The sequence below is a fragment of the Bombus vancouverensis genome, unplaced genomic scaffold (assembly GCF_051014615.1).
Source record: "Bombus vancouverensis nearcticus unplaced genomic scaffold, iyBomVanc1_principal scaffold0038, whole genome shotgun sequence".
Lineage (NCBI taxonomy): Eukaryota > Metazoa > Arthropoda > Insecta > Hymenoptera > Apidae > Bombus > Bombus vancouverensis.
Genome location: NW_027468929.1, coordinates 253,640 through 278,942, shown reverse-complemented (window position 1 = coordinate 278,942; position 25,303 = coordinate 253,640). Strand labels below are relative to the sequence as shown.

Sequence of the window (25,303 nt, the reverse complement as noted above, 5' to 3'; positions counted from 1 at the left end):
TCAATAACTTAGTTAATAAAAGATCAAATTTTCATGTACATAAATGTAAGTAACGTTCAAGTATTAATCATTACATACAATTTTTGTATAATTCGATATCTTGGTCACTTACATCTTACAAATGATATATAGATAATATTTATGAGATACATTGGAGCTATCTTTTAGTTAACGCCATTTTTTCTTATTTTCTCTGTACTTTTACTATTCTTCCAAAAATATCAAAGGATCGATGACTTCAAATTAAACTAGAATTGCTTCGGTATATTGTCAATCAATGGCTATTTGTATTCACATCTATATCAAAGGAAAACCGATTGCAAAATTAATTACCCTTGCAACTCCGCAATCTGAAACTATGTGTGATCGACCTTGAAGATGACAAATCTCAATGTTTGAAGTAGTACAAAAAGATGATAATTTAATTTCGCTTTATCAAACTGTATAAAATTTGTATACACATACAGAAAAAAAACGGAGTTCAAACATTAATCAACATGAATTATCGGTTATTATTGCTGAGTAATTATTAGGATTAGAGTTTTGGAGTATCGATCGTATCGAGTTTTAACTATCGGTTTCCGCAATTTATTGTTTTTCTAAATTATGTCTAAATGGTATCAGTTTTTGAATATTTTATAGTTTACACTCCAACATACTGACGTAAGCTATCGAAAATAATTGTAAATTATGCAATATCATTTTTTTTATATTTCATAATCTAAATTTCAATCTATTTTTTGTATTTAACATCCCTTTTTTATTGTTCGTTCGTTTCGTTTAATTTTTTTCCCTTATTGTCTTTACATATTTGGAGTTTAAACGCGTTATAAGTACGTTTTTTTTAACACGATTACGTAGAATTCTTATTCTGAATAAATTATTTGTTTCCGCTTCATAACTGTTTCTAAATTACAGTGCATTTAATCTTGAAATGCACAGTAACATTTTATACTTTTTACGTTCTAAGGAATTTTCAGGATCGGTTAAAAATTAAATTACAGTAATGGTAATACTCAATATTAATGTCAGACGTGGATACTTCACTGTTTCGTATAATAATTTGTTATCTTGGCATCGATCAAGGTATTTAATATACAAAGCATACAGATTAATAAGAATTTTAATTAATCCTTCTTCTATAGTATTCACCGTTCTTTTCAAGCTCGTACCATTTCAAATAGACTTTCGAATAGATTTCAAAGATTTGTCTGTTCAAATAAAACGCGATCTTTTTTATTTCCCTATCAGTCGTCCCGTTACTGTTCCGTAGTTTCCAACAGATTACAGATTCGTTTAAAAAACATTTGTAACGAAAAACAAACCCACTCGCAGAAATGTTATTCAATATCGCATTTATAACTTTCATAGACATCCTCCTCTCATTGCTATCATTGTAAACAGATTGAAACTTCGTTTGCAAACACTCGCGATTAAAAAAAAAAAAGAAAAGAAGAATTAATCTTAAACAATTTTATCTTGTGTTCCATTTATAATTTTCATAATTGTCTTCCCGACGTTGTATCATTTTAAATGGCTTTTTTCTATCCATCTATGTTGCAGCGAGATCAACGGTCCTAATTACTAAATTGCACGATGTGTTCATACAAATTCACTTTTTATGAACGCGATGAAACGAAATGAAACCTAAGTAGAGATTTGTTTTCTCATCAAGTATAACGAGTTTTATACTTTGGATAGATTGCCTCGTTGCGAGAAGGTCTTAATCGTTTATAATTGCGATTAAGTAATTGCAATAAGTCATATTTTTAAGAAACGTTCTCACATGCTGTCACACACTCTAATTAGAAAAGGATCATGAAACATTCGGTTTATGATATTATTTGTTTGTAAATCTTCCTGCTTCCGGAAACTTTTCTAAATATGAAAATATTTATATACAAAATTAAATATTTTTTTCAATATCAACACTTCTTGCGTTTATGTTGTCCTAGTCAGAATTATATTATTTCGTGTATCCTGTTGCTTTTTATATGATAGTCCTCCCGTTGGCCGCGGCTTCGTTATCAAGCCTGAGGCCCTCGTCACTAGTGTAACTATCGACAATAAAGGTACCCCACGCGCGACCGGACGATGGAGAACTTCAACGCAGAACCGCTACCTCCCGCGAGCCCTCCACGGGAGGGCGCCTCGAGCTCGGACTCGGATATTCAGACTCGACATATATATTATTATATATATTATATATATTATATATACTATTATATCTATATAATATATGTATTTATATCTATAAATATATGTATAAATATATCTATTTAAAAAAATAAAGTTGACCTTCATATATCGCCAATAATATCGCGTGCGTAAAAAGAAACTAATTACATTTAATTCTTTTTTTACATTTATTTATTTTTTATTATTATTTTTTTCACAACTAATTACATTTAATTATTACATTTACATACATTTAACTATTATTACATACATTTACATACATTTAATTATTATTTTTTTCATAATTATATCTCGTTTGAAATATTTTTCGACATAATTAATTGTTTCAAAAACACATATTCCAGCCTTCTAAATGATTTATTTTGCGTATTATACGAATTATTCCATCTATAAATAAATTGTTCTCTATACACACAAACACGCACACAGTCTGTTAATTACACGAGTTAATTGTAACATTTTTCTCGATAAGTTGACAGAGCAAGAAAAATGAGCGACGAACATACCTACAAACTAATCTACTTCAATGCCCGTGGTCGTGCCGAACATATACGGTATATATTTGCATATGCTGGCATCGAGTATACCGACGAGAGGATCCCCGAAGAACTCTGGCCTGAATACAAGGATTGTAAGCGTGAAGAATCGATTTTTACTTTCATCGTTCAACTCTCAGATATCTACCATTTACTCAAACTTTTCTGTATATAAAACTTTCGTTTCACGTGCAGGCTAAACTTACTTAAAGTAAAATTTCATACGGAATAAAGTCGAACTTTTCATTAAGTTTTGCTTCCGTAATATCGTGTTTATCGAATACCAACTTAATTCACTTACGATTCTCGAATTTTTGTGTTGCAATCTTTATTGTTTTCAATGAATCGAAGCATTTCGAATATTTTGAGAAAATCGTAAATAGGTGACTTAAAATAGGAATACAAAAATACTTCTACGTTTCTCGTTAATTTAAAAACTTTTTAGGACATGTCGGAAAAAAAGGATAAAAAATTGAAATCAGTTCGGAAATGAACAAGAACACAGCTAAAAAGTCGAAAGAACAAAGCAGACATAAAATTCGATCTTCCGTTGCGACATTTCTATCGTAAATAGTATAATAAAAGTTTTACGCAGCATAGTCTTCGATATAATCTTATATGTCGCTTGCAGATAGAGAAACAAAAAGTCAACGTAAGTCTGTAAATCAATCCTGTCGGTGTAAAACACAAAATTACGTTCGCAAGAGACATTCGATTTATATTCCTTGCATTTCAATTTTCATTACAAGAACCGTGTACATTTTCTAATATTTTTTCCGTGTCTGGTATTATCTTTTATCCTTGATTTTAAAAACTTTAGGTTCTTCCCAACAGTCAAAAACACGCGATACCATGTCCATCGTAATCGTAAGAAAAGAAAAAAAGGAGAAAGAAGACATTTCTGTATTTCTTTACTAGGCCATGTTGATTAAAACCGAAATGATTTCGATTCATCTATTCACAAGAACGCAACGGCCTCGGAAGCTGTGTTGTGATTTCCTATCGATCGTTTCCCTCTACACAGTGTTCATATGAGCCATGTTTGTTCTTAGCAATGCCTTATAAAAAGCTGCCTGTGCTGGTGTCACGGTGGTCGTGAGAACGCAACGAAAGGATGGTTATGTCTCACATACCTTGGCCAGCAAAATGATGGCTAAGCAGTAATAGAAACCCTATGTGACCGGCATCCAGCGATAGCCCCTCCACAGGAGCCGGGTCCTTGATATAAAAAAGTACCTCTCGAGTCGTTGTAAGAACATTCTTTTCTGTGCTGTTTGACCATTCTGTATCGTTACTCTGTCAGTGTTCAATAAATTTTCTAATAACAATCAAAATTTAAGTACGAATTTCTCACTTTGCGTGCGGAACGTGAAATTACCCCGAATCGACGTGACAAAATTGGCGATCCTGCCAGGATCCACTCATCGCATCAAGAGGAAACTTCAACGGGAACTCTACGGATTCTACAGCGAAGGACCACGGTCACCTCCTTGATCAAAAGAAGGATCTGCAAAGAATCTCGGTAAGCTGGCTTTCGTACATTATCGAAACCGTAAGCCTGAAATACGTTCTGAAGATAGTGACTCTTCTTCCGCCGAAAGTGTCATATTTCTCAGCATGAACCCAACTGACAAGAGTACCGCTAAACAAAACGAACTAATCGCTACCCTGATTGAACAATTTGAAAGCCTAACTCACGAGTTTAGAAGCTTTAGAAACAGCACCGATCAAAACATTAAAAACATAAAAGAATTTGCGGAAACTAGCGATAGAAATCGCTCTAAAGAAATACGCGATCTTGCAAAAACCATGGAAATAAAATACGACACCGAGACTGACCAGTCGCAAATAAACGCCCATTTAGAAACCGCTGCTGATAACGTAACGGATGACGAAACTGACGGACCGAACACGTCACAAAGACCACGAGCCGCATCTAGCCGCGCCGCGATTAAACCAATAAACAACTACAACGAAGATCGAGGGCTCGAGGCAGATAAGGCCATACGAACTGTCGAGACACTACGTGGTCAAGATGACGTAGGCGTTGAAGATTTCATCTTATCGGTCCGCAAAGCAAGAGCTAGGTGCAAGGCAAGTGACAGAGAGCTATTATTAGATCTCATACTGATCGAAAAGATTACCGACAACGCGAAACGAAACATACGATATCTAAAAATCAACTCGTTCGAAGACTTATATTCATGCTTAAGACAACACGTATTAACACCAACAACTATTAGCAACTGTAGGGACAAATTAAAGAATTTAAAACAAGGGGCAACAGAAAGTGTACAATCTTTTAACTCCAGATTCCGACAACAGCTAAACGAATTAAATTATGCAGTCCAAAACGAAAACCGCACACCAACAGAACGACGCGTAGCTATAGATATTGAAGAACGCGAAGCACTTAAAACATATTTGCTCAACTTACGATACGAGATAGGACAGATGGTGGTATCTAGCGATCCAAAGAACCTGAACCTTGCCCAACAACTAGCAGCTGATAGAGAACAATGGTTACGAGATGCAAATCGTGTTGCCAACCGCCCAAAGAATCAATCTCACAACATTACATTAGTATCCAAGCGAACTACTACCGATTCACAGCCACAAACTTTTGCTCAGCTACCTAGCCGACCATTAGACAACCGCATGAAACCGAAGTGTCCAAAGTGTTTACGAATTGGACACACAGCCGAAAAATGCTACTCTCGAAATTTTCCATTCGCCAGCCAAGGAAAGATTCCACCTCGAGTAAACCAAACAACGGAGAACCCAGAGGAAGCTTACCTCGAGTTAACTGCACCACCACCGGAAGATTACTATCAATCGTACTGCAACGAAGAGACGGAGGAAGAGCCAGATTCCTCATCGATACCGGAGCAGGAATCAACCTTATAAAAGAAAAAGCCTCACTAAACGTCCAAACTTCTAACCCAAAAACCTTCCTAATGGGAAGTGACAAACATACCACTAACAAAATTTGCAATTTAACCATGCTCAAGAAAAATCATCAATTCTACGTAGTCCCTAACAACTTTCCCCTAATCGAAGATGGAATAATCGGACTCCCATTCCTTACAAAGTATCAATACAGCGTCACTAACAATAAACTAACCTTAGACGAAATTATATTACCATTCCAGGAAACCGATAGCAAGATAAGACCAGGCGAAACTCTAATCTCAGCCCAATACATCGAAGGAAAGCCCACAACAGTATGTTTCATCGACACTGGTAAGCAAATCTGTCACATTACAAACGAAATAGAGAAACCCGATAAACTAAGCCAAATTAATAAATTCGCACAAATAATACGTACCAAACATATTGATCCAGAACTTCGAGAACCCCTTGAGAAAATCCTCATCAATTACTTAGACGTTTTTAATATGGAAACAGACTCATTACCATGTACCAACTTGACAGAACATACAATCACACTCAAGACAGACAAACCTATAAACATCAAATCTTATAGACCGCCCGAATGTCATAAAAAGGAAATCGAGACTCAAATCAACGACATGTTAGACAAACAAATCATAGAACCATCGGACAGTCCATATAACGCACCAATTTGGGTAGTTCCAAAAAAAATTAGATGCATCAGGCAAACAAAAATGGAGAATCGTTATAGATTTTAGAAAATTAAACGAGCAAACAGACCAAGACGCGTATCCTTTACCAAATTCGGACGAAATACTCGAGCACTTAGGCAAAGCTAAATTTTTCTCGGCCCTAGACCTCTCGTCAGGATTTCACCAGATACCTATGGAGCAAAATTCCAAAAAATATACTGCATTCTCAACCCCACAAGGTCACTTCCACTATAATCGCATGCCCTTCGGCCTTAAAAACGCACCGGCGACGTTTCAACGTATGATGGATACCGCGCTACGGGGGTTAATAGGAAATAACTGTTTCGTATACCTGGATGACATTATAATATTCGGGAGCACCATCCAAGAACATAACCGAAATCTAGCCATTATACTAGACAGACTACAAAATTTAGGATTAAAAATACAACCGGACAAATGCGAATTTTTGAAACCGGAATTAGAATACTTAGGACACGTAGTAACAAAGGAAGGAGTAAAACCTAATCCCAAAAAGATTCAAGCCGTGAAAGACTTTAAAACACCAAAGACCGCGACCCACATAAAGTCATTCTTAGGACTCGTTGGATACTATAGAAAATTTATACGTAATTTTTCTAAAATCGCAAAACCATTGACAGATCTCACAAAAAAGGACACTCCATTCTACTGGACCGATAGACAACAACTTGCATTTGACACACTAAAACAAAAACTCTGCGAAGCCCCTGTACTACAATATCCAGACTTTGACAAAACATTCACATTAACAACAGACGCAAGTAACGAAGGGTTAGGAGCAATACTCTCCCAAGACGGACATCCATGCTGTTATATATCCCGAACTTTGAACCCTCCTGAAAAGAATTATTCCACAACCGAGAAAGAGTTATTAGCAATAGTATGGTCAATCAAAAGACTAAGACAATACCTACTTGGTAGAAAATTTAAAATTCAAAGCGATCATCAAGCCTTGAAATGGTTAAAGAATGTTAAAGACCCCTCATCGAGACTCATGCGATGGCGTTTGAGACTCGAGGAGTACGATTATGAAATCGAATACAAAAAAGGAAAAGAAAATACAGCTGCAGATGCTCTATCCCGATTGTATCCTATCACTAATGAAGAAATCCAACCCAATGTAGAAAACCCGGACTATTATGACGAGTATATGGACTGGAAAATCAATATCACCCCAGCTCCGATAACCCAAAAACCTAACAGACCACACTTTAAACAAATTACAAAGACCGAACTGGGAGACTTTAACGAACAGCATTGGTTGCGTCAATTAACCAAACACTTTATTAAACACCGAACCGGACGCTTACAAATAGGAATAAACGACAATAGCTTCAGCACGTTAGAAAAGGTAAATATTCAACTCATGCTAAGGTTTCTAACAACTAGATTCCCTCAAATTAAATTAATATTTGGACAAGATCCGCCAGTAGACTACGATAACGAACAAAAACAAACGATACTACGCGAAAATCATAACGAATTAGTAGGACACTTAGGTATACACCGCACCGTGAAACGAATACAAGAGCACCATCACTGGACAAACCTAGAACAAGACGTTACAGAATTCATACAAAACTGCGAAACCTGCCAACGAGAAAAGCTAAATCGTATCAGGGCCAAGGAACAACCTATGATAACTGACACACCGCTTAATCCTAATGACAAAATCGCAATGGACATATTCGGACCTCTCACCAAAACCAAACGGGGCAATCAGTTTATCCTGTCTATCCAAGATCAATTAACCAAATATCTCATCCTCATACCCTTAAAAGACCAAACAGCCAACTCAATCATTAACGAACTTTTGGATCACTATGTGTACATATTTTCCGCACCAAAAAGTATTCTGACGGACATGGGACGAAATTTCGTATGTAAATTGATGGACACATTTGAAAGGGCTTTCAAAATCCGACACATAAAAACCACTTCTTTCCATCCACAATCTAACGGATCCCTTGAACGAACGCATGCCGTAGTAAAGGACCTTATTCGAACTTGTACGACCGACCGACAGAACGACTGGGATGAAAACTTAAAATTAATATGCATGGGATATAATACTTCAGTACACGAGACGACCGGACATACCCCATTCGAACTAACATTTGGACGACAAGCTAACATGCCATCCTCAATATCAACCACTCCTAGCCTAACCAGAGAACAATTGTTTAACCTCTGGAAAAATCGACACAACGCCTATATAGCTAAAGCAAGACGAGTTACCGAATCTAACAAAAAGCGATACCAGAGGGATCAAATGCGAAAAATTATTAAAACACAGACGATATTCCGAGTAAAAGATAAAGTATGGGTACATAACGATCACAAAACTAACAAGCTAGACCACGAATGGCTAGGACCTGCAGAAATCCTCTCATCCAATCCACCCACCTATCTTATCGAATATTCCAACGGTCACACGCAAAGAATCCACGGTAACAGGCTAAAACCCTACCTTTCAGGAAGAAGACCATAATATGGATCATCATAACACTCGAGTACATTAGAAGCGATCTAGAAGTAAAACCATTGAATTACGCCAACATATTCCTGGAACACATTGACAATTGCTATCTGTACAACGAACAAATAGATATCACCCTTATAGTAGGCCTTAACGATCCAATTGACCAAGTTAATAGATTACAACGCGTAATAGATTTAATAGACCGTCAATGTAAACCACCTTGCGCTTACACACCAGAAATAAGCAGCCTAAAATTTAAGTACAGAAATCTTCAAAACCTGACTCGGCAACTCAAATTATTATTGCGTTATAAAAGCAAACGCGGATTGCTCAATGTCATAGGCTCAGTATCCAAAACTTTATTCGCAACTCTCGACGAAAACGATTTAGAACTCATTAACAAGAACATCGATACATTATTTGATTCCAACAATAAAATAAAAACAATTCTTAGTAACCAAACCGCACTCATCAAACGCGTGCTAGACAATACCAAAACAAATCAACTTGAAAACTTAGCCAACGATATACACAAGATTGAAAACCACAATGAAAAAAACGAAATATTAGTCTCCCTATTAATTCAAACCGAATCTACCATATCAGAACTCCATATAAACATCGACGAAATTTTTAACACTGTTATGTTAGGGAAACAAGGAATCATAAACCCACAAGTTATAGAACCTGAACAATTCTTAAAAACACTTGACCAAATAACGAGACAAAACTTTATGACTAACCATATCGAACCTTCAGTTCAAAACTTTCAACTAATTCTAGATCTAAGCAAACTAAAGGTATGGATAAGAGATAACAAACTTATATATACAATAACTGTGCCGCTTTTGGAAAACAATGAATGGAAAATAACTAAAATTTACCCGATACCTTCCAAACAAAACTCTGTATTCATTGCGCCTGTAATAGAAACTGATTTGATACTAACCGACTCAGAACAATACACCTTTGTCGATAGTCACTACTTAAACAAATATTGTAAACGAACGGCAATCATCCACATTTGTAAAAGAACTCAACCGAGTCACAATAGAATCAATTCACCTGAATGCAGATCAGAATTAATTACTAATCGACAGACGGTCAAAACTTGCCCGACTGCTGTCTTCAAGCTGGAAGAATTGACGTTCGTACCTTTGCAGACGGAAAACCATTATATTATTATTCCTGCGAAAAATGTACAAATCGACGTGTTATGTAAGACACATAAAATCCTAGAAATTAGACAACCAAGCTTAATTAGCAGTAAAACCGGGTGCATAATCACATACGATCATAATATTATGAAAATAGGAGGATCACATAAAAATATCTCTTACGAAACCAAATTTAAGAATAGCATATACAGCTTCGAAGAAACAGATGTTCCAATATTAGAGAAAATATTAGAAACAGCTCCAAAAGTAACTCACAATTTTAACCAATATAAAGCCAACCTCGACACATTACAAACACAAATCGGTACCCTGCAATTTGAGCGACGCATAAATTCATTGAAGGAATATGGCATATCCACACTACAAATATTAGGAATCATAGCCCTAGAACTAGGAACAATATATGTAATGTACAAATGTAAACTTTTCGAATGTCTACGCCGATCATTTCCTAAAAATGTACGTATCAAAATACTCTGCCCTACCGCTCGCGTAAATAGGATCGATCAAACATCAACAGTACCAAGGACGGTCACCTTCCAAAATATCACCGAAGACGAAGATGAGGGGATCATTCAACTTAGAAGCCCTACCAGAGCCTTACGCTTTAGCGGAACAAAGCGAAGCTAAGGAGGGGGGAATGTCACGGTGGTCGTGAGAACGCAACGAAAGGATGGTTATGTCTCACATACCTTGGCCAGCAAAATGATGGCTAAGCAGTAATAGAAACCCTATGTGACCGGCATCCAGCGATAGCCCCTCCACAGGAGCCGGGTCCTTGATATAAAAAAGTACCTCTCGAGTCGTTGTAAGAACATTCTTTTCTGTGCTGTTTGACCATTCTGTATCGTTACTCTGTCAGTGTTCAATAAATTTTCTAATAACAATCAAAATTTAAGTACGAATTTCTCACCTTGCGTGCGGAACGTGAAATTACCCCGAATCGACGTGACATCCTCTATGTGCTTCTCGAGCTCTTGTGTCGTCCTGTCTTTGACGGAACATTCTACTTGAAGATCAGCGAGTTGATGCTCGGGATCGTAATTCAATTTTTGGTCGTTAGCAGTAATAAGCTCACGTAACTTCACTTTTGAACTTGATCTTGTTTGATCTTGATTGTGTTTTCGTGGTGCTTGTGGTGTTCTAAAAGTAATCGTCACGTTGCTTGCATTTTTAGTGCACATTGATACACTGCACTCTGCACAGGCAATGCTTTTGTTGTCATGAAATCTCTCTAACTTTTCAGTAACAAAACCTTTTATTTTATTATTTAATTTTGGATCATGCGCCCCTGGTGAAGATACATTATGTGTTCTCTTTACCTTTATTATGCACACGTTTTCCTTTTGCTCTCAATTTTTCGATCATCTTGTGCTGTTCTATATATTATGTTCTTATGTTCTTCGCATATAAATCCTGTCGATTGATTTTATCTTTCAGTTGAGGTACATGTTTAATTCTTTACCTTTTTTTTCTTTTTTTTTTTTATGGATTTCTTGATAATCTTTTAGAAGTTGCTCGTTATATTTGGAAAGCTTTCTCACTTCGTCTTCAGCTGTTTCCTAACGGGATTTTTCTTCTTCAAGTTTTTCTGTAATCATTTTTTCTAAACTTCTCCATTTATTCTGTTCTTCTTCGAGTAATTCATTACGTTTCGGTATCTGGCTATGTTTTCCTTTAAAACATTTTATTTTATCAGAGAGTTCTCCTATTTTCAAACTTGCTTCATTTAAGGTAACTTTATGAATTTCCGATTGATGCTTTAACATTTGATGTAAGTCTTCTATTGCTGTTTCACGTTCTTTCAACTGTTCATTAAATTCGTTGTTTAGCATATCCACTCGAGAAATTTCGAGTTCTTGAGCATCGTTTCTTCTTTTAGAAATTTGGCTTATTTTCTCTCGCCTGCTGCTACATGTTGCTGTCATTTTATCAACTTCTTTCTTCTTTTTTTTTCTTTTTTTTTTTTGAACTTAAAATCTTGATTTAAGGTTTGTGTTTCACTATATGATTTATTATTATTAACTAGTTCAACATTATTCTCAGTAGATTTTTTTTCGCTTGATTTTTATACTTATTTAAATAGTTTAACATGAGCAAATGCATCGTACGTCAGATATACCATTTTTAATAAATTGTCGCCTTTACAACTCGAGTTACCTCTGAACGGGTCGCATGATTGATCAGTAAGCCATGAGTAATTATGCAAATTCAGTTTTTTTTCATCTATTTATTTGAATATTATAATATTATAGTTTTATAATATTATAAGACTTTACATTGAATATTTTATTAAAATTGTAAGTTTTCCATAAACGCTTCAAAATCCACAGTCTATTGATCAACTCCTCTATCCTTTCTCTTTCTCCTCACTAAAATAGATAAATTCCTAATGTAGTTTGTGGATAAAATTTTTTTTTTTTCTAAAGCAAATCACATTTATCATCTGATATATTTTTTGAAATAATTTCTGTCTGTACATTTTCTTCTTTTTCCTTACTCCTCTTTGTCTTTCTAATGAATTCTTTTTATTCCGTAAAATAGTTTTTGTATATTCAATTTTGTTAAGTGCAATCCTTATTTCTGATAACTTACTTTTATTAGATAATTCTTGTGAATCTTCTACTACATCTTCCATATCATTTTGAGTGCGGCTTCTACCTTCAGTAAATTTAATATCTTGAACCGTATCATTAATTTCAATAGCTCTTTCGGTATCAAGTAAATCGCACTTATTATTTAATATACCTTTTGAATTGACTTCTGTCTCTGTAGTTTCTTCTTTTGTATCTTCTTGGAGTTTTCTTTGTTCTTCTAATCCACCCTTCTCATTTTGTAGGATCTTCCTTGTATCTTCATCTTTTTTAACTTCGACTTTATCCGATCTCCTAGGTCTGCCTCTATGTTTCGCTTCATCAGTTGCTATTACACCCGTTACTGCATTATCATTTTCTACAGTTTTATACCTATCGCTATCACTAGCTGTGTTCGTTAAAAGAACTTCCCTTCGTTGACGAGTATCAGTTGTTTCGTTTTCATTATCTGAAATTGATTTTTGTTTAACACCTCTCTTTTCTTCTTTGGCAAATTTATTTTCTACATTTTCCGATGCCTTTTGTTTTGTTGAAGTGGTTACCACTTCTAAGAAAACTCTACATCTGGTCTTTTTTAGTTTTCTCAAGCACTGAAGCCATCGACAGCGTGTAGACAAAAGACTGCGACGAAGTCAGGCCATAAACAGTAGACAGGCGACGTTGGCTTCGGGGTTTTTCAGTTATTAGGTAACACAGCTAGCGTGCGGATCTGGACCAGCTCAAATTGTATTTTTACTTATTACACTTCTATTTAAATATATTTTCTACCTTACAATTTATCCACGTGTTTTCTCTGTTTACACACCGAATAACCTCAACATGTTTATTAATTATTTCAGACTTGTCTTCGATTAATTTCGTCTTTAAAGCGCTTCGCAAAATTTTATTTGTGTTTGATTGTCTGGTTTGATTATAAACAATTTCTTCAAATTTTGGCGAAGTAGCAGGCTTTGCAGCAACATTATAACGACTGCTCCGTTTACTACTATCTAACATAGATGGAGATGGATTCTTGTCATCTTTATTCTCTAAAGACTTCTCTTGTGTATTAGCATCTAAATTTCTCGACATAAGATCTACTGAAGTTTTTGATTCTGTAGTGTCACACGCATTTTTCGCTGTCATCATTTGGTCTTCTTCTATAAGCAAATGTTCATTATTGTAAGCATTATCTGTTGCTTTTTGTATGGATTCTAACGATATATTTTGTTCAACGTTGTCTATTGATTTTGTATCATTTTCAGCAGTTGATTTACTAACTGCTTCTAATTCCTTCGTTTCAATTTGGTTTTCTTTATTTGTATCGCCGTCCAAAATATTTCTCATTGAAATATTATCCTTCTTGTTATGATCTTTTTCTGCTTCTCCTAAACTTTTACTTTTTTTGTCAAACCATTCTTGTAAATTTTGGTTAAATGTTAAATGTTAATATTGGTTAAATGCGTTAAAGTGAAATGTTATTTACCTATTCAAGATAGCAAAGTAAACATACCATATAGAGGATTTACTACTGTTAACACTCGGTATTCTCGTATTCAAAGTATTTAACCAAATAATTTGGGAATCCAGCGGACGAGCTCGTATTTAATATGATTATATTTAATATAACAACTTTACTCAATATACGCGTAGGATTTTAAATGTCATGAGGGTTGCAGCGGACTCAATTTTAATGTACCTCGATATCTTAGCTTCTTATAATATCCTAATAAAATGTCATTTATCGATTACAATTGTCCTGTCGTATTTTATAGTGTTTGCTTTATAAATGTGAACTTTATTCAAAAAGAGTTCATCGATGATTATCCATTACAGGTTGTTAATAAACCTCAATTATGCACAAAGGAATTGCCGTTAATAACTTAAGATTCTCTGCCCGTCGTACAGGGTACACATAGTAATTATTCTCGACGATCGTAACGTTTAAGTCCAATTCGAGCTTATAGTCCCATGCGAGTTAAACAACGACAATAGTTTGAATTTCTATTTGTTCGTTTGTCGTCTGTTTATACCCGGAGCACCTGCTGTAAACCAATACAAAATTTATTAGATCTATAAATAACACATATAAAACTTATTAATTTATAATTAATATAAAATAGGAGAGCACGAAACTTCCTATTTTATGGATATGTTAAATCTTTGTAAAAAATACCATATCATTAGTATCATTTTAATCGTTCTAAAGGATTTAGCCGCATAAAGCTGTGACCCTTGGAAGAATCGATGTTCACGCGTGACAAATTGAAATTGTGCGAAGGTTCCGGTACGAACATCACAAGCCGAACATCGATACCAGGGGCACAGGCACATGTTCTGGGTTCATTATATATTTATAAAAGGCTGACGATTCAGTAGATGGTCCGGGTAAATTTAAATTGTAAATGAACGCATTGCTGGTTTCAAGTAAAAGCCTGGATAAGAGCGGATATGGTATGAGAGTCTGTCGTGGAAAGGGGAACAGGCCGTTTTTATTTGTAAAGTTTGAATCTCCTCGATATTGAAGATGTTGAAGCTGCAAGTATGTATTTCATTTTAATCCATTCGAGACCGAGATTTAATTGTAAAACGATACCTAGGTGTCGGTACGATCTGAATGTTTAGTTGGAATGATTCTGTGTTTTATTCTCTCCAGGGTATCCTTTTCATACTTTGATTTTAAATCGATGACAATCTTAAATAGTATGCCTCATATTTTTAAAATATAAAATTATATACTATGTTATTCTATAATGTATTATGTACAGTTATATATATATATATATATATATATATATATATATATATAATAATTCTATATTGAAAAAAATATGAAATTAACATGATATATACATTACTACATAAGTTATATATAAAATATGTATATTATACCCTTGCCTACTGACTGATATGAATTTCTTTCGGTCTCGAATGCGTTAAAAGAGAGCGCAAAGAAGTCGAAATTACTTATTGTAATTAGTAAAACGACCTGAGAGGCAGACAGATACAAGAAAGAAGGAATATTATATTAGCGGCATTATCATGTTTTTGCTCTCTTTAATTCTTTCATCGAGACAGACAATCTACAGGTATTAATCGACCAATTTCTCCAAGCTGATAACTTCGAATTGATGTTTATATATAAGAAGTGTTATGTGTTAATCTGTCTAAATGTTTAAAAGGTGTTATAAATTAAATGTTGTTAAACGATACGTAATTGCCTTTTGATCGTAAATTTTACTATCAAGGGGTCTTTTATGTATGCGTAATCATTGTGAATTATAACAATTTATGTGATCGATATTAAAGGTGTTTAAAAGCATGTATTTTTTTGTATATTATTATTCTCCTATATTATTATCCTATATTATTATAGCATTCCTATATTATTATAATATCCAATTACATGTTGATACACAAGATATACAGATTATTATTTATAACGTTTTGATTTTCTTAATTGAGTCATTCATTTAGTACAAATGATAAGAAATTAGTAATAATTCACAAAAAAAGGATATGGTAGTAGAAATATTATAAAAAAACATTTTCTGTTTTAGTGTAGAGTTACTCCTTCTTACAGACAGTGTCGTACAAATCTGTACGTCTCTGAGAAAATGTAGGTATCTGAGCCCTTACTTCCTCAACAACTTTTACATCTGATAGAAAAAAGAAACATACGAAGTAATAAGTAATGCTTACTAATAAATTCAACAAATACAGAGGAAGATGGCTAAATCGATAAATTAACGAGACTAAAAATTAATTACATCATGGATCTCTCGCTTTTAATTTTAAGCTGTAAATTACCGATATCGGTGACTGCCATATTCTCTTGAGTTTCCAAATCGTAAAGAATCTTTCCCCAGGGATTGGTCAACTGTGTATGTCCCCATGCGACGTAACTTGCTTAAGGAACACGAGCCGGTGATATGCAGGCAACGTATAATTGATTATCATTCGCTCTGGAACGCTGAAGTAATGACCAGTGCAGTGGTCCAGTGGTCATATTGAATGCCGCTGGATATATCAGCATTTGGCAACCTAACCCAGAGAAGCAGGAAATATGAAGCCACCGAATACCAATTAACTTCGTAGTTGCACGGTTCACATTCCATCATTTCTGAATATGCGAGGACAGTCCTCTTATTGTGCTTTTAATTCTTTTATTTGTTTCATTTTCAGCAAATATACTGGTTTTTTAAATTAAGCTTCTTTTTATACAGAGTTACAGATTATATTAATTTTATATAGAATATATTTAAGAAAGATATTTAATTTTTTGCTAGTTAAGTATTGATCGATTAAGTTACTGTACCTTTGTTCCGATAAATGCGTGCCATTTCCTCGAATCTAATATCATAGCAAATGCCAATACCTATTTTGCAGCCCTTCACATCGAACGTCGTTAGGGAGTTACCAGGACTGAGTGAATCACTCTCTCGAAAAGTAATCTTATTAGGAATGTCGATGTCGAATAGATGTACCTAATAACATAAAAATGTGGTCGCTAATTATATTGCTGCAACTTTTGTAATTTAATATCAAAGTTACCAACTCCTAAACTTTAATTATTTTTTATTTAATAACTGACAGCGTTTTTATCACTTTCTTTTATTAAAAAATCTTATCATTTAATAATGTTTAAAAAGGAGAAAAAATAAGTATAATAATATTTTAAGTATGTGAAAAATTTATACAACAACAAACACATTACAACAAAAATGGGCGTTTCCCGTATCATAACGTATTTTATAAACCGTAAATTATAGAATTGGTTATAGTATACGTATGTACATATGTATATTTCTAAATTATTCCTAGATAGAGTCACTTTCTTCACCCCGATATTTTCAAATTCAAAGTCATAAAGGAATATATTACTTACCTTTCGGTGTCTTGCTATCAAAGTTCCATCGGGACCCCAAATAGTACAGGTATTGTACAATTTATCGCCCTCTATTTCAGGCATCGTACCACCAACTACATAGATGTTGTTTTCTTTAGCTGCGTTCGATGAAGCAACGCTCGTTTCACCATCAGGAATACTCTCGCCGTATTTAGGAAAGTACTCTGCATTGCAATATTTCAATTAATGAAAAATAACTGTCTTTTGTTCCAACCATAAATTAAATTGAAACGTTTGTCAGTTTTTTATTTTCTAAATTATCAAAATAACTAAGTTTTATATTTCGACTTAATTAAATATGCAATTTCTTAGCTAATAGTATATATAATAAATTGTTTCTACAGGTTCAAAATGAAAAATGAATATTTAGAAATATTTAATTACGACAATGCTATTTGTGTTAGCATCAGTGGCTTGTTACTCAACGACTTTGCTAGTATAAGTACCCAATTATTAGTATCTTAAAAAATATATTTATACAAAAATCACGATAATCATGAAAATGGGGAAATCCTATATTCTCGAATCAATTCACAATTTATTTTGTATATTAATTAGATTCCGCGCTCATCAGTACGTACTGACTGGCGACATCGAGAAAATGTATCGGCAATTCCTCGTACGACCAGAGGATCGGAAATATCAAAGGATATTATGGCGCAGCGCGAGTGGAGAAACAGAAACATATGAGCTTAACACCGTAATACTCTTATCATAGAAATAGAAGCAGTCCTCAATTCCCGCCCGCTAACTCCTATCTCCACCGATCCAAATGATCTCCTAGCCCTAGTGTGTGTGTGTGTGTGTGTGTGTGTGTGTGTGTGAGAGGACGAGAGCAAGAGCGAGCACGACCGAGCAGGAATGCATTGGCGAGGGTCAGAGTTGATCGAGACGTCGAAGCATAGAGTCGTTAGAATTGTCGAGTGTTAGAGTTGCCAGTGAGAGAGAGAGAGAGAGAGAGAGAGAGAGAGTTACCAAATATAAAAAATACGAGCGTTGCATTTAGTTTTCCTGTTAATCAAACATCGTTTCTCTGTCTAACTAATATCTGTATTTTCAATCCATTATTAATAAATTATAATTAATCGGACAAAATTACACCTTTAATATATTCCGATATTACAATAACTTACCTTTTTCTACGTCAATGGACACGAAAGACGTTGAGTGAGGAATTAGAACAAGTGTGGATCGTTGGAAACCACTATGCTGCGGTCTACCATTCGTTTTACCCTATATATACCACGGAACAAAGGATAATTTTCACCGGCTTGGCTATGGCTACTGGTGTGGATCCAAGTATTCGGGCCATACTAGACGCTATGCAGAAGCAGAACGAAATCAAGTTAAGAAAACTGTTAAAGGAGACTATTAAAGCAGCGACTGATTTCCGTTGAGATAATAGGGGTGATTGAGTTTGTATAACACTGTGATTCACTGAATTATAAATTATATATTTCCAACACTTAGATTACACTGACGTAGAGAAATAAATAGTTAACAACTTGTCGCACGAAGATGTGATAGATATGTACGCTAGAGCAGGGCTCTTATAATGGAAATTAATGTATTAATGGACTTAGCACTATAATATATTTAGGAGAGAAGATGTATGTTCGACAACACCGAGAACCGACAAAAGATTTTCGTGAAGTATGCGACTCTCGCGCTATGTGTAGACTGCCGCGTTAGGCGTTAGTTTTTAGACTGTCTGTCGCTCTTTTTCTAATACGGAAGAAAAGTTCGGTGTGGGTGTGCCCCTGTGCCTAAAGAACGCGGATTCGTTGTTCCCACTTTCGTTAGGAAAAGTGAGGGTAACGAACCGCGGTGTCGATTGGTCATGACCTGCACTACTGCTCGAAGGGATAAGTAGGAAGTCTCCTACCATCGTGGTGGATAGATGACTGTGTGCGTGAGGAAAACATAGCTTGTTTTATTAGAGGGCTATTCGGATTTTCCTAATGGGTGCATACCCGCTTTCTCCGTGTTTTAAGTACGCCTAATAAACCCAAGGACCTCTCTAAAAACCGACTGTGTTTCGAGAATATTTTTAAGCTTTAGAAATTCTTCAAGACAAACGGATTGAAGACACATGGCGAAACAATACAGGGAAGTGAAAGTTATGGTGGGTCCTTAGGTTTATTGAGGGTCGAAGTGACGTTACGCAGGCTGGTTGTTGTCCGGTGGCGCGAGCTGGCGCGGGCTGGCGTGCAGATGTTTTAGGCGGCGTAACAACAAGGAAGATCCTAGAAAATGAGAAGGGTGGATTAGAAGAACGAAGAAAACTCGAAGAAGATACAAAAGAAGAAACTACAGAGACAGAAGTCAATTCAAAAGGTATATTAAATAATAAGTGCGATTTACTTGATACCGAAAGAGCTATTGAAATTAATGATACGGTTCAAGATATTAAATTTACTGAAGGTAGAAGCCGCACTCAAAATGATATGGAAGATGTAGTAGAAGATTCACAAGAATTATCTAATAAAAGTAAGTTATCAGAAATAAGGATTGCACTTAACAAAATTGAATATACAAAAACTATTTTACGGAATAAAAAGAATTCATTAGAAAGAGAAAGAGGAGTAAGGGAAAAGAAGAAAATGTACAGACAGAAATTATTTCAAAAAATATATCAGATGATAAATGTGATTTGCTTTAGAAAAAAAAAAAAAAATATATTATCCACAAACTACATTAGGAATTTATCTATTTTAGTGAGGAGAAAGAGAAAGGATAGAGGAGTTGATCAATAGACTGTGGATTTTGAAGCGTTTATGAAAAACTTACAATTTTAATAAAATATTCAATGTAAAGTCTTTGTTATAATATTCAGATAGATAGATGAAAAAAATACTGAATTTGCATAATTACTCATGGCTTATTGATCAATCATGCGACTCGTTCAGAGGTAACTCGAGTTGTAAAGGCGACAATTTATTAAAAATGGTATATCTGACGTACGATGCATTTGCTCATGTTAAACTATTTAAATAAGTATAAAAATCACGCGAAAAAAAAATCTACTGAAAATAATGTTGAACTAGTTAATAATAATAAATCATATAGTGAAACACAAACCTTAAATCAAGATTTTAAGTTCAAAAAAAAAAAAAAGAAAGAAGAAGAAAGAAGTTGATAAAATGACAGCAATAAAATGACCAAAAATTGAATTACGATCCCGAGCATCAACTCGCTGATCTTCAAGTAGAATGTTCCGACAAAGACAGGACGACACAAGAGTTCGAGAAGCACATAGAGGACATGAAGGAGGAAGTGCAAAAATTAGAATTGCAACTCGACGAGTTACAAAAAAAAGAAAAACACACACGCACGTAAAAAGATTTCAATCTTTTGGAATACAAATGGAAGAACTAACAATAAAATTAGAAGAAATAACACAGAAGAAATAAGTCACCAATATGAAATTACCTGATGGCTGATGTTGATCGTTGACGTTTATAATGATTGAATTTCGTCCACGGCGCCATCTGGATCCTTGTTGAAAAATTCAAATAGCCGCAACAGCACCATTGAGCTCATCACGTTTGTTGGTGAGTCGAGGAGCTGGAGGATTTCTCATCCTCAAGGACATAAATTTCACCGGTTCCGGTAATGTTTTTTACATGGTCCAAGCATTCGAAATCACAACATCGCTTTCCAAGACGAAATTTCCTGCATGGCTGTAGTAAACAGAAATCGATCAATTGTACAGATCAATCGTCACTCGACTGCTCGAGAATTCAGGTCATCCAGAGAATAGAATAGAGACGTGGAAAAATGTAGTGCGATCATCGCAGTGGGAGGAAATAGGGGGATAGGGACCAAATGAATGAACGAGATGTTAAGGACAACTGACGACAAGTTCTTCTTTTGTCGAGAATTGCATGTTTGTGAATGGTTTGTGGGTGGTTAGGTGGAGAGAATTGAAGAGTTTGGAGGTGACTGGAAGAGTGTTTTGGGCAAGGTAGATTGCAGAATGGTTGCGGTAGCATTGTGTTAATTATGGGTTTGTACATGTAATCTTTGTATGTATCACTACATAGAACCTAACGTATATTTTTAATAATACATCAGAGTTTTAGTTATTTCATAGCTATGAATTTTATACTCTATAATCTTGACGTTTTATTTCACAGAAGCGTTTGAATATCCATAAAAATTAAATGAACCAATGTATTCATTATCTTATAGAGAAGATATATTATTTTTAATTATGTTCCAATTATTTATCGTGATCCTGATTTCCTTATTCTGAAAATTTGAAAGGAAGTTTTGTAGTTTGATACTTTCAGCGACAAAGGGTCAATATTGCTTTAGTATATTTCGTCACATATACATGTATATCTATATATCCACCGAAAATGCGCTCTTGTAGACAAACGCTCGATTCGCGTCATAGCTTTTAAAGCTTGTCGCATCTCAATCAGTTGGAAAAAGTTTTTCCTGTAGCATATTTTATTTTTACGAACCAACAAGGTCTTTGTTTATTTCCTTCTTTTTTTTGCTCTAATTCCCCCATTGTTTTTTCAAGGATAGTATTTCAGAGCCATTAGTCAAGTTCATTGTAACAATAAACGTACGTTTCGGAAACATTTTGTGCTGTGAAACAGAATACACTAAAGTTTGAAGGTCACATCGATTTTCGAAAGTTTATAAATGGAGGTGTATGACAGTATCACCAGCTGTTGCTGTCCCCAAGCGCCAAAATACGTTCTGACTACTATTTTATGTATCTCACAGAAGTATGTCTTCATTCATCATCTCCCATGCCATCCACCAACGTGTTCTTAACATGTTATCTCCTAGTAAAATATTGATGTTGAGTCAGATATCCAACTGAATAATCTTTTCGGTGTCTACTATAAGACATTTAAAACCAAGGCTCGTACACACGTGTGCTTATACGTCAGATGTAATACTTAACAGGAAACCTGCTTATATTAATATTAAATTTATGCATAGTAGGATGTTCGACCTTTGTAAAAATGAAATTATAATACATACAGTTTCACCGTGGAAAAGTGAATCTTTCTAGCATGTCCACGCAAATGAAGGGTAGGGGAGGACTGTGCATGCACCAAACAACTTTACGTTCGTAATTTTTCACACAAATGTACAACTGTAGGGAAAAAATTATCTCTGATTTTTCGGATGTTAGGAATCGACAATATCGCATAACGGAATGCTGTGTTCTACGTATTCTATTTTTGTTACGAAAGTGGTACAAACGAAGTCCACATAAGAATAGTACAACAAAATCGGTTGAGGTTAGGTTATCGTGCAGATATCGCGGCTTTTGCATTGGAAATCACGCAACTGCCAGTCTCGTCGTTCCTTGTAAACGAAAGAAAGGTATTGTAATCGGTCGGAATTAACATAAAACTAGTCGCATGCGACCATATGGCCTGAATGTTCAATAAACGAGAGTAGAGCGCGAGCTATGTGATTCTAACCGTTTAGGCGGAAACTAATGATTGTAACCAGAGCCGAGATATATGCCAATATTACTTTGTTCGACAAAGCGTATAAGATGAGGAGAGAATCGCGATAAGGTAGAACAAGAGACAGATATTCTCTACGTAAAGCAAGTCTGTCAACTAGATTGAAATCCTATAGCTATAACTACAGTGAATCCATATTCTGGCGAATTGTCTTTTCACAAATGAAGCTTCTGAAGAACGGAATTGATACAATAACTACTGTTCATTCGTAACTACTGTTGTAAGAATCTATATATTTGTCTATCTATATCTATATATATCGATCTATATATATTTGTCAGAATGTCATTTTATCAAAAAACCCATTCTCTGTAATCATAGTTTAACGAAGCATAATTAATAGAAGAGGTAGAGCGTTAAGTGGAGATGATTTAATCACAGTTAAGTAGATAAATCTCTATATTAGTCTCTTTAATTAAAATGTTCTACGTTTTATTTGCGTCATTTTTTTCCTTCATCCAATTTAAAATGTTTAAATAACAATAGCCTATACAATATAATTTTATGTAAAAAAATTGATTGTACCATGTTTATTACAGATATTTAACATTTTTGTGTACATACAAAATTTAAATTATACCTCGCTTGAGAACAAAAATTCTATTTGTTTTCCTAACATGTACTAATAATTATTGATCAAAATAGAAAAAGCTGGAGGAGATTACTTAGGAAGATTACTTAGCATCTCATATTCCTGTCAAGGCTCGAACGTTTTATCTTCCTTTAGATTTTCCTAAGTTTCCATTTCTCTGACTTGCTATTTGAGTTAGCTTAGTATACGTGCTATACATAAGTATGTATAGTGTCATGATCGCGACAGTCTTGAGTTACCCACGCTTTATCCTCTGTAAACTATTTATAAAAGAAGAACAAATTACATGTTAGAACTTTCATTCAATTTACCAATACAAATAATTTTAAACAAGAAAAAAGACCTAATGCAGTGGTTTCAACTTAAACATATCCAACAGTTATTTACGAATAAATAGTATAAATCTTTTAGCAACATGAAATTCGCGATATTTATTCAAATATTTATATTTACAGTGCGGCATCAGCAAAGAAAACGTGTTTATCGAAACGTGCGCTATCGATTTTATGATTTTGCCACGCAAACAGGGAAATTGCAACTCAAAATTGAATTCGCACTGCAAAGCGTCGACGTTACGATATCAATTACATACTTCAAAAACACCGAAGGTATCACACGGAATCAGAGAGATTCTATGAGAAGTTAAACGCATAGTCACCCTATTGGGAATAGGATTGCTTTGATTCGAGCTCAAACATAGGGAAAGCTGAAAGAATCTTTTGCGGATCTTCCTTCTTCTCTACATTGGATTTTATACAAAACGACTTTAACCTTTTCAAGGAAATACGGAAATAAGGATTTTAGATAGAGAGATTTATCTGGAAGGAAATGGATAGAAAACGTAGAACCAGTTCTTGTTGGTTGAAAGATTTTTTCTCTTCGCAGAGATTCAAGCTTTAAAGAACGATCAAATATGTGCGCAGCTGACTTACGAGTGAAGTTATTATTAAAAAAAATTGTTGCATTTAAAAGGATAAATATTAATATAAATTTAAAAAAATTGTTTGTTCAATTATCATAAGTTTAATTTAAATTTAAAAAAATTGTTAGTTCAATTATCATAAGTTTAAAGATATGTAGATATTGTATTTACATATCGAAAATCAGACAGCAATATTAATTAACACACCTAGTCAAACGCACACGTACTTTAAAACCGTGCTTTAAAATCGATATTCGCTGAAACAATACATCGCTCTGCGCTTCTAATTTGTTTTCGCACGAAGAATCAGTCCACTCATTGTTACCGTCACCATCTCTACCGTAATCTATATTACTCGAATAAATTCTATATCTTGATTGGAAAATCACATATTTTAACGAACTTCCCTATTTTTTGTTTTTTATGACTTTAACTGGCAATTTCCATAATGTTCTATAACTTGACAACAGACTGATAATATTTCAGGATATATATACATACATCATGTTTCTGAGGATTCTGTAGTAAAATAATTATAGTTGGGGAGTCCAACTTCCCAAACCGCGACAAACATATTTCACACATCCACGACGACTTTACAAGCAGACCCCTCGCGGTTTTGGGAAATCGATGAAGGACCCTCAATTAAACATATCTCAGAGGGCAGATCGACGATGCGAAGAACACTTCCAAGCCCACACCCGACGCACCAGCGAAGGACGATACATCGTCGCTCTACCTTTCAATGATCAGCTTCAGTCACTCGGATCCTCTAAAAC

At 34.7% G+C, this 25,303-nt stretch overlaps 1 protein-coding gene and 1 long non-coding RNA gene across 2 annotated transcripts; both read right to left on the bottom strand.

Annotated features, from left to right (window-relative positions):
* Positions 1-2,347: 2,347 nt before the first annotated feature.
* On the bottom strand, positions 2,348-17,239 carry LOC143304506 (uncharacterized). Its single transcript, XM_076626980.1, has 3 exons — positions 16,916-17,239; positions 16,408-16,641; positions 2,348-14,642 (listed from the first exon to the last, which is right to left on the bottom strand). Exon 3 carries the CDS (start codon positions 13,942-13,944, stop codon positions 13,366-13,368), a length of 579 nt encoding a protein of 192 aa, XP_076483095.1. The 5' UTR covers positions 13,945-14,642; positions 16,408-16,641; positions 16,916-17,239; the 3' UTR covers positions 2,348-13,365.
* A 1,700-nt stretch (positions 17,240-18,939) lies between these two features.
* On the bottom strand, positions 18,940-25,022 carry LOC143304512 (uncharacterized). The gene is made up of 2 exons (XR_013061172.1): positions 20,939-25,022; positions 18,940-19,752 (listed from the first exon to the last, which is right to left on the bottom strand). It is a non-coding gene; the product is annotated as an uncharacterized LOC143304512 (long non-coding RNA).
* Positions 25,023-25,303: the final 281 nt, after the last annotated feature.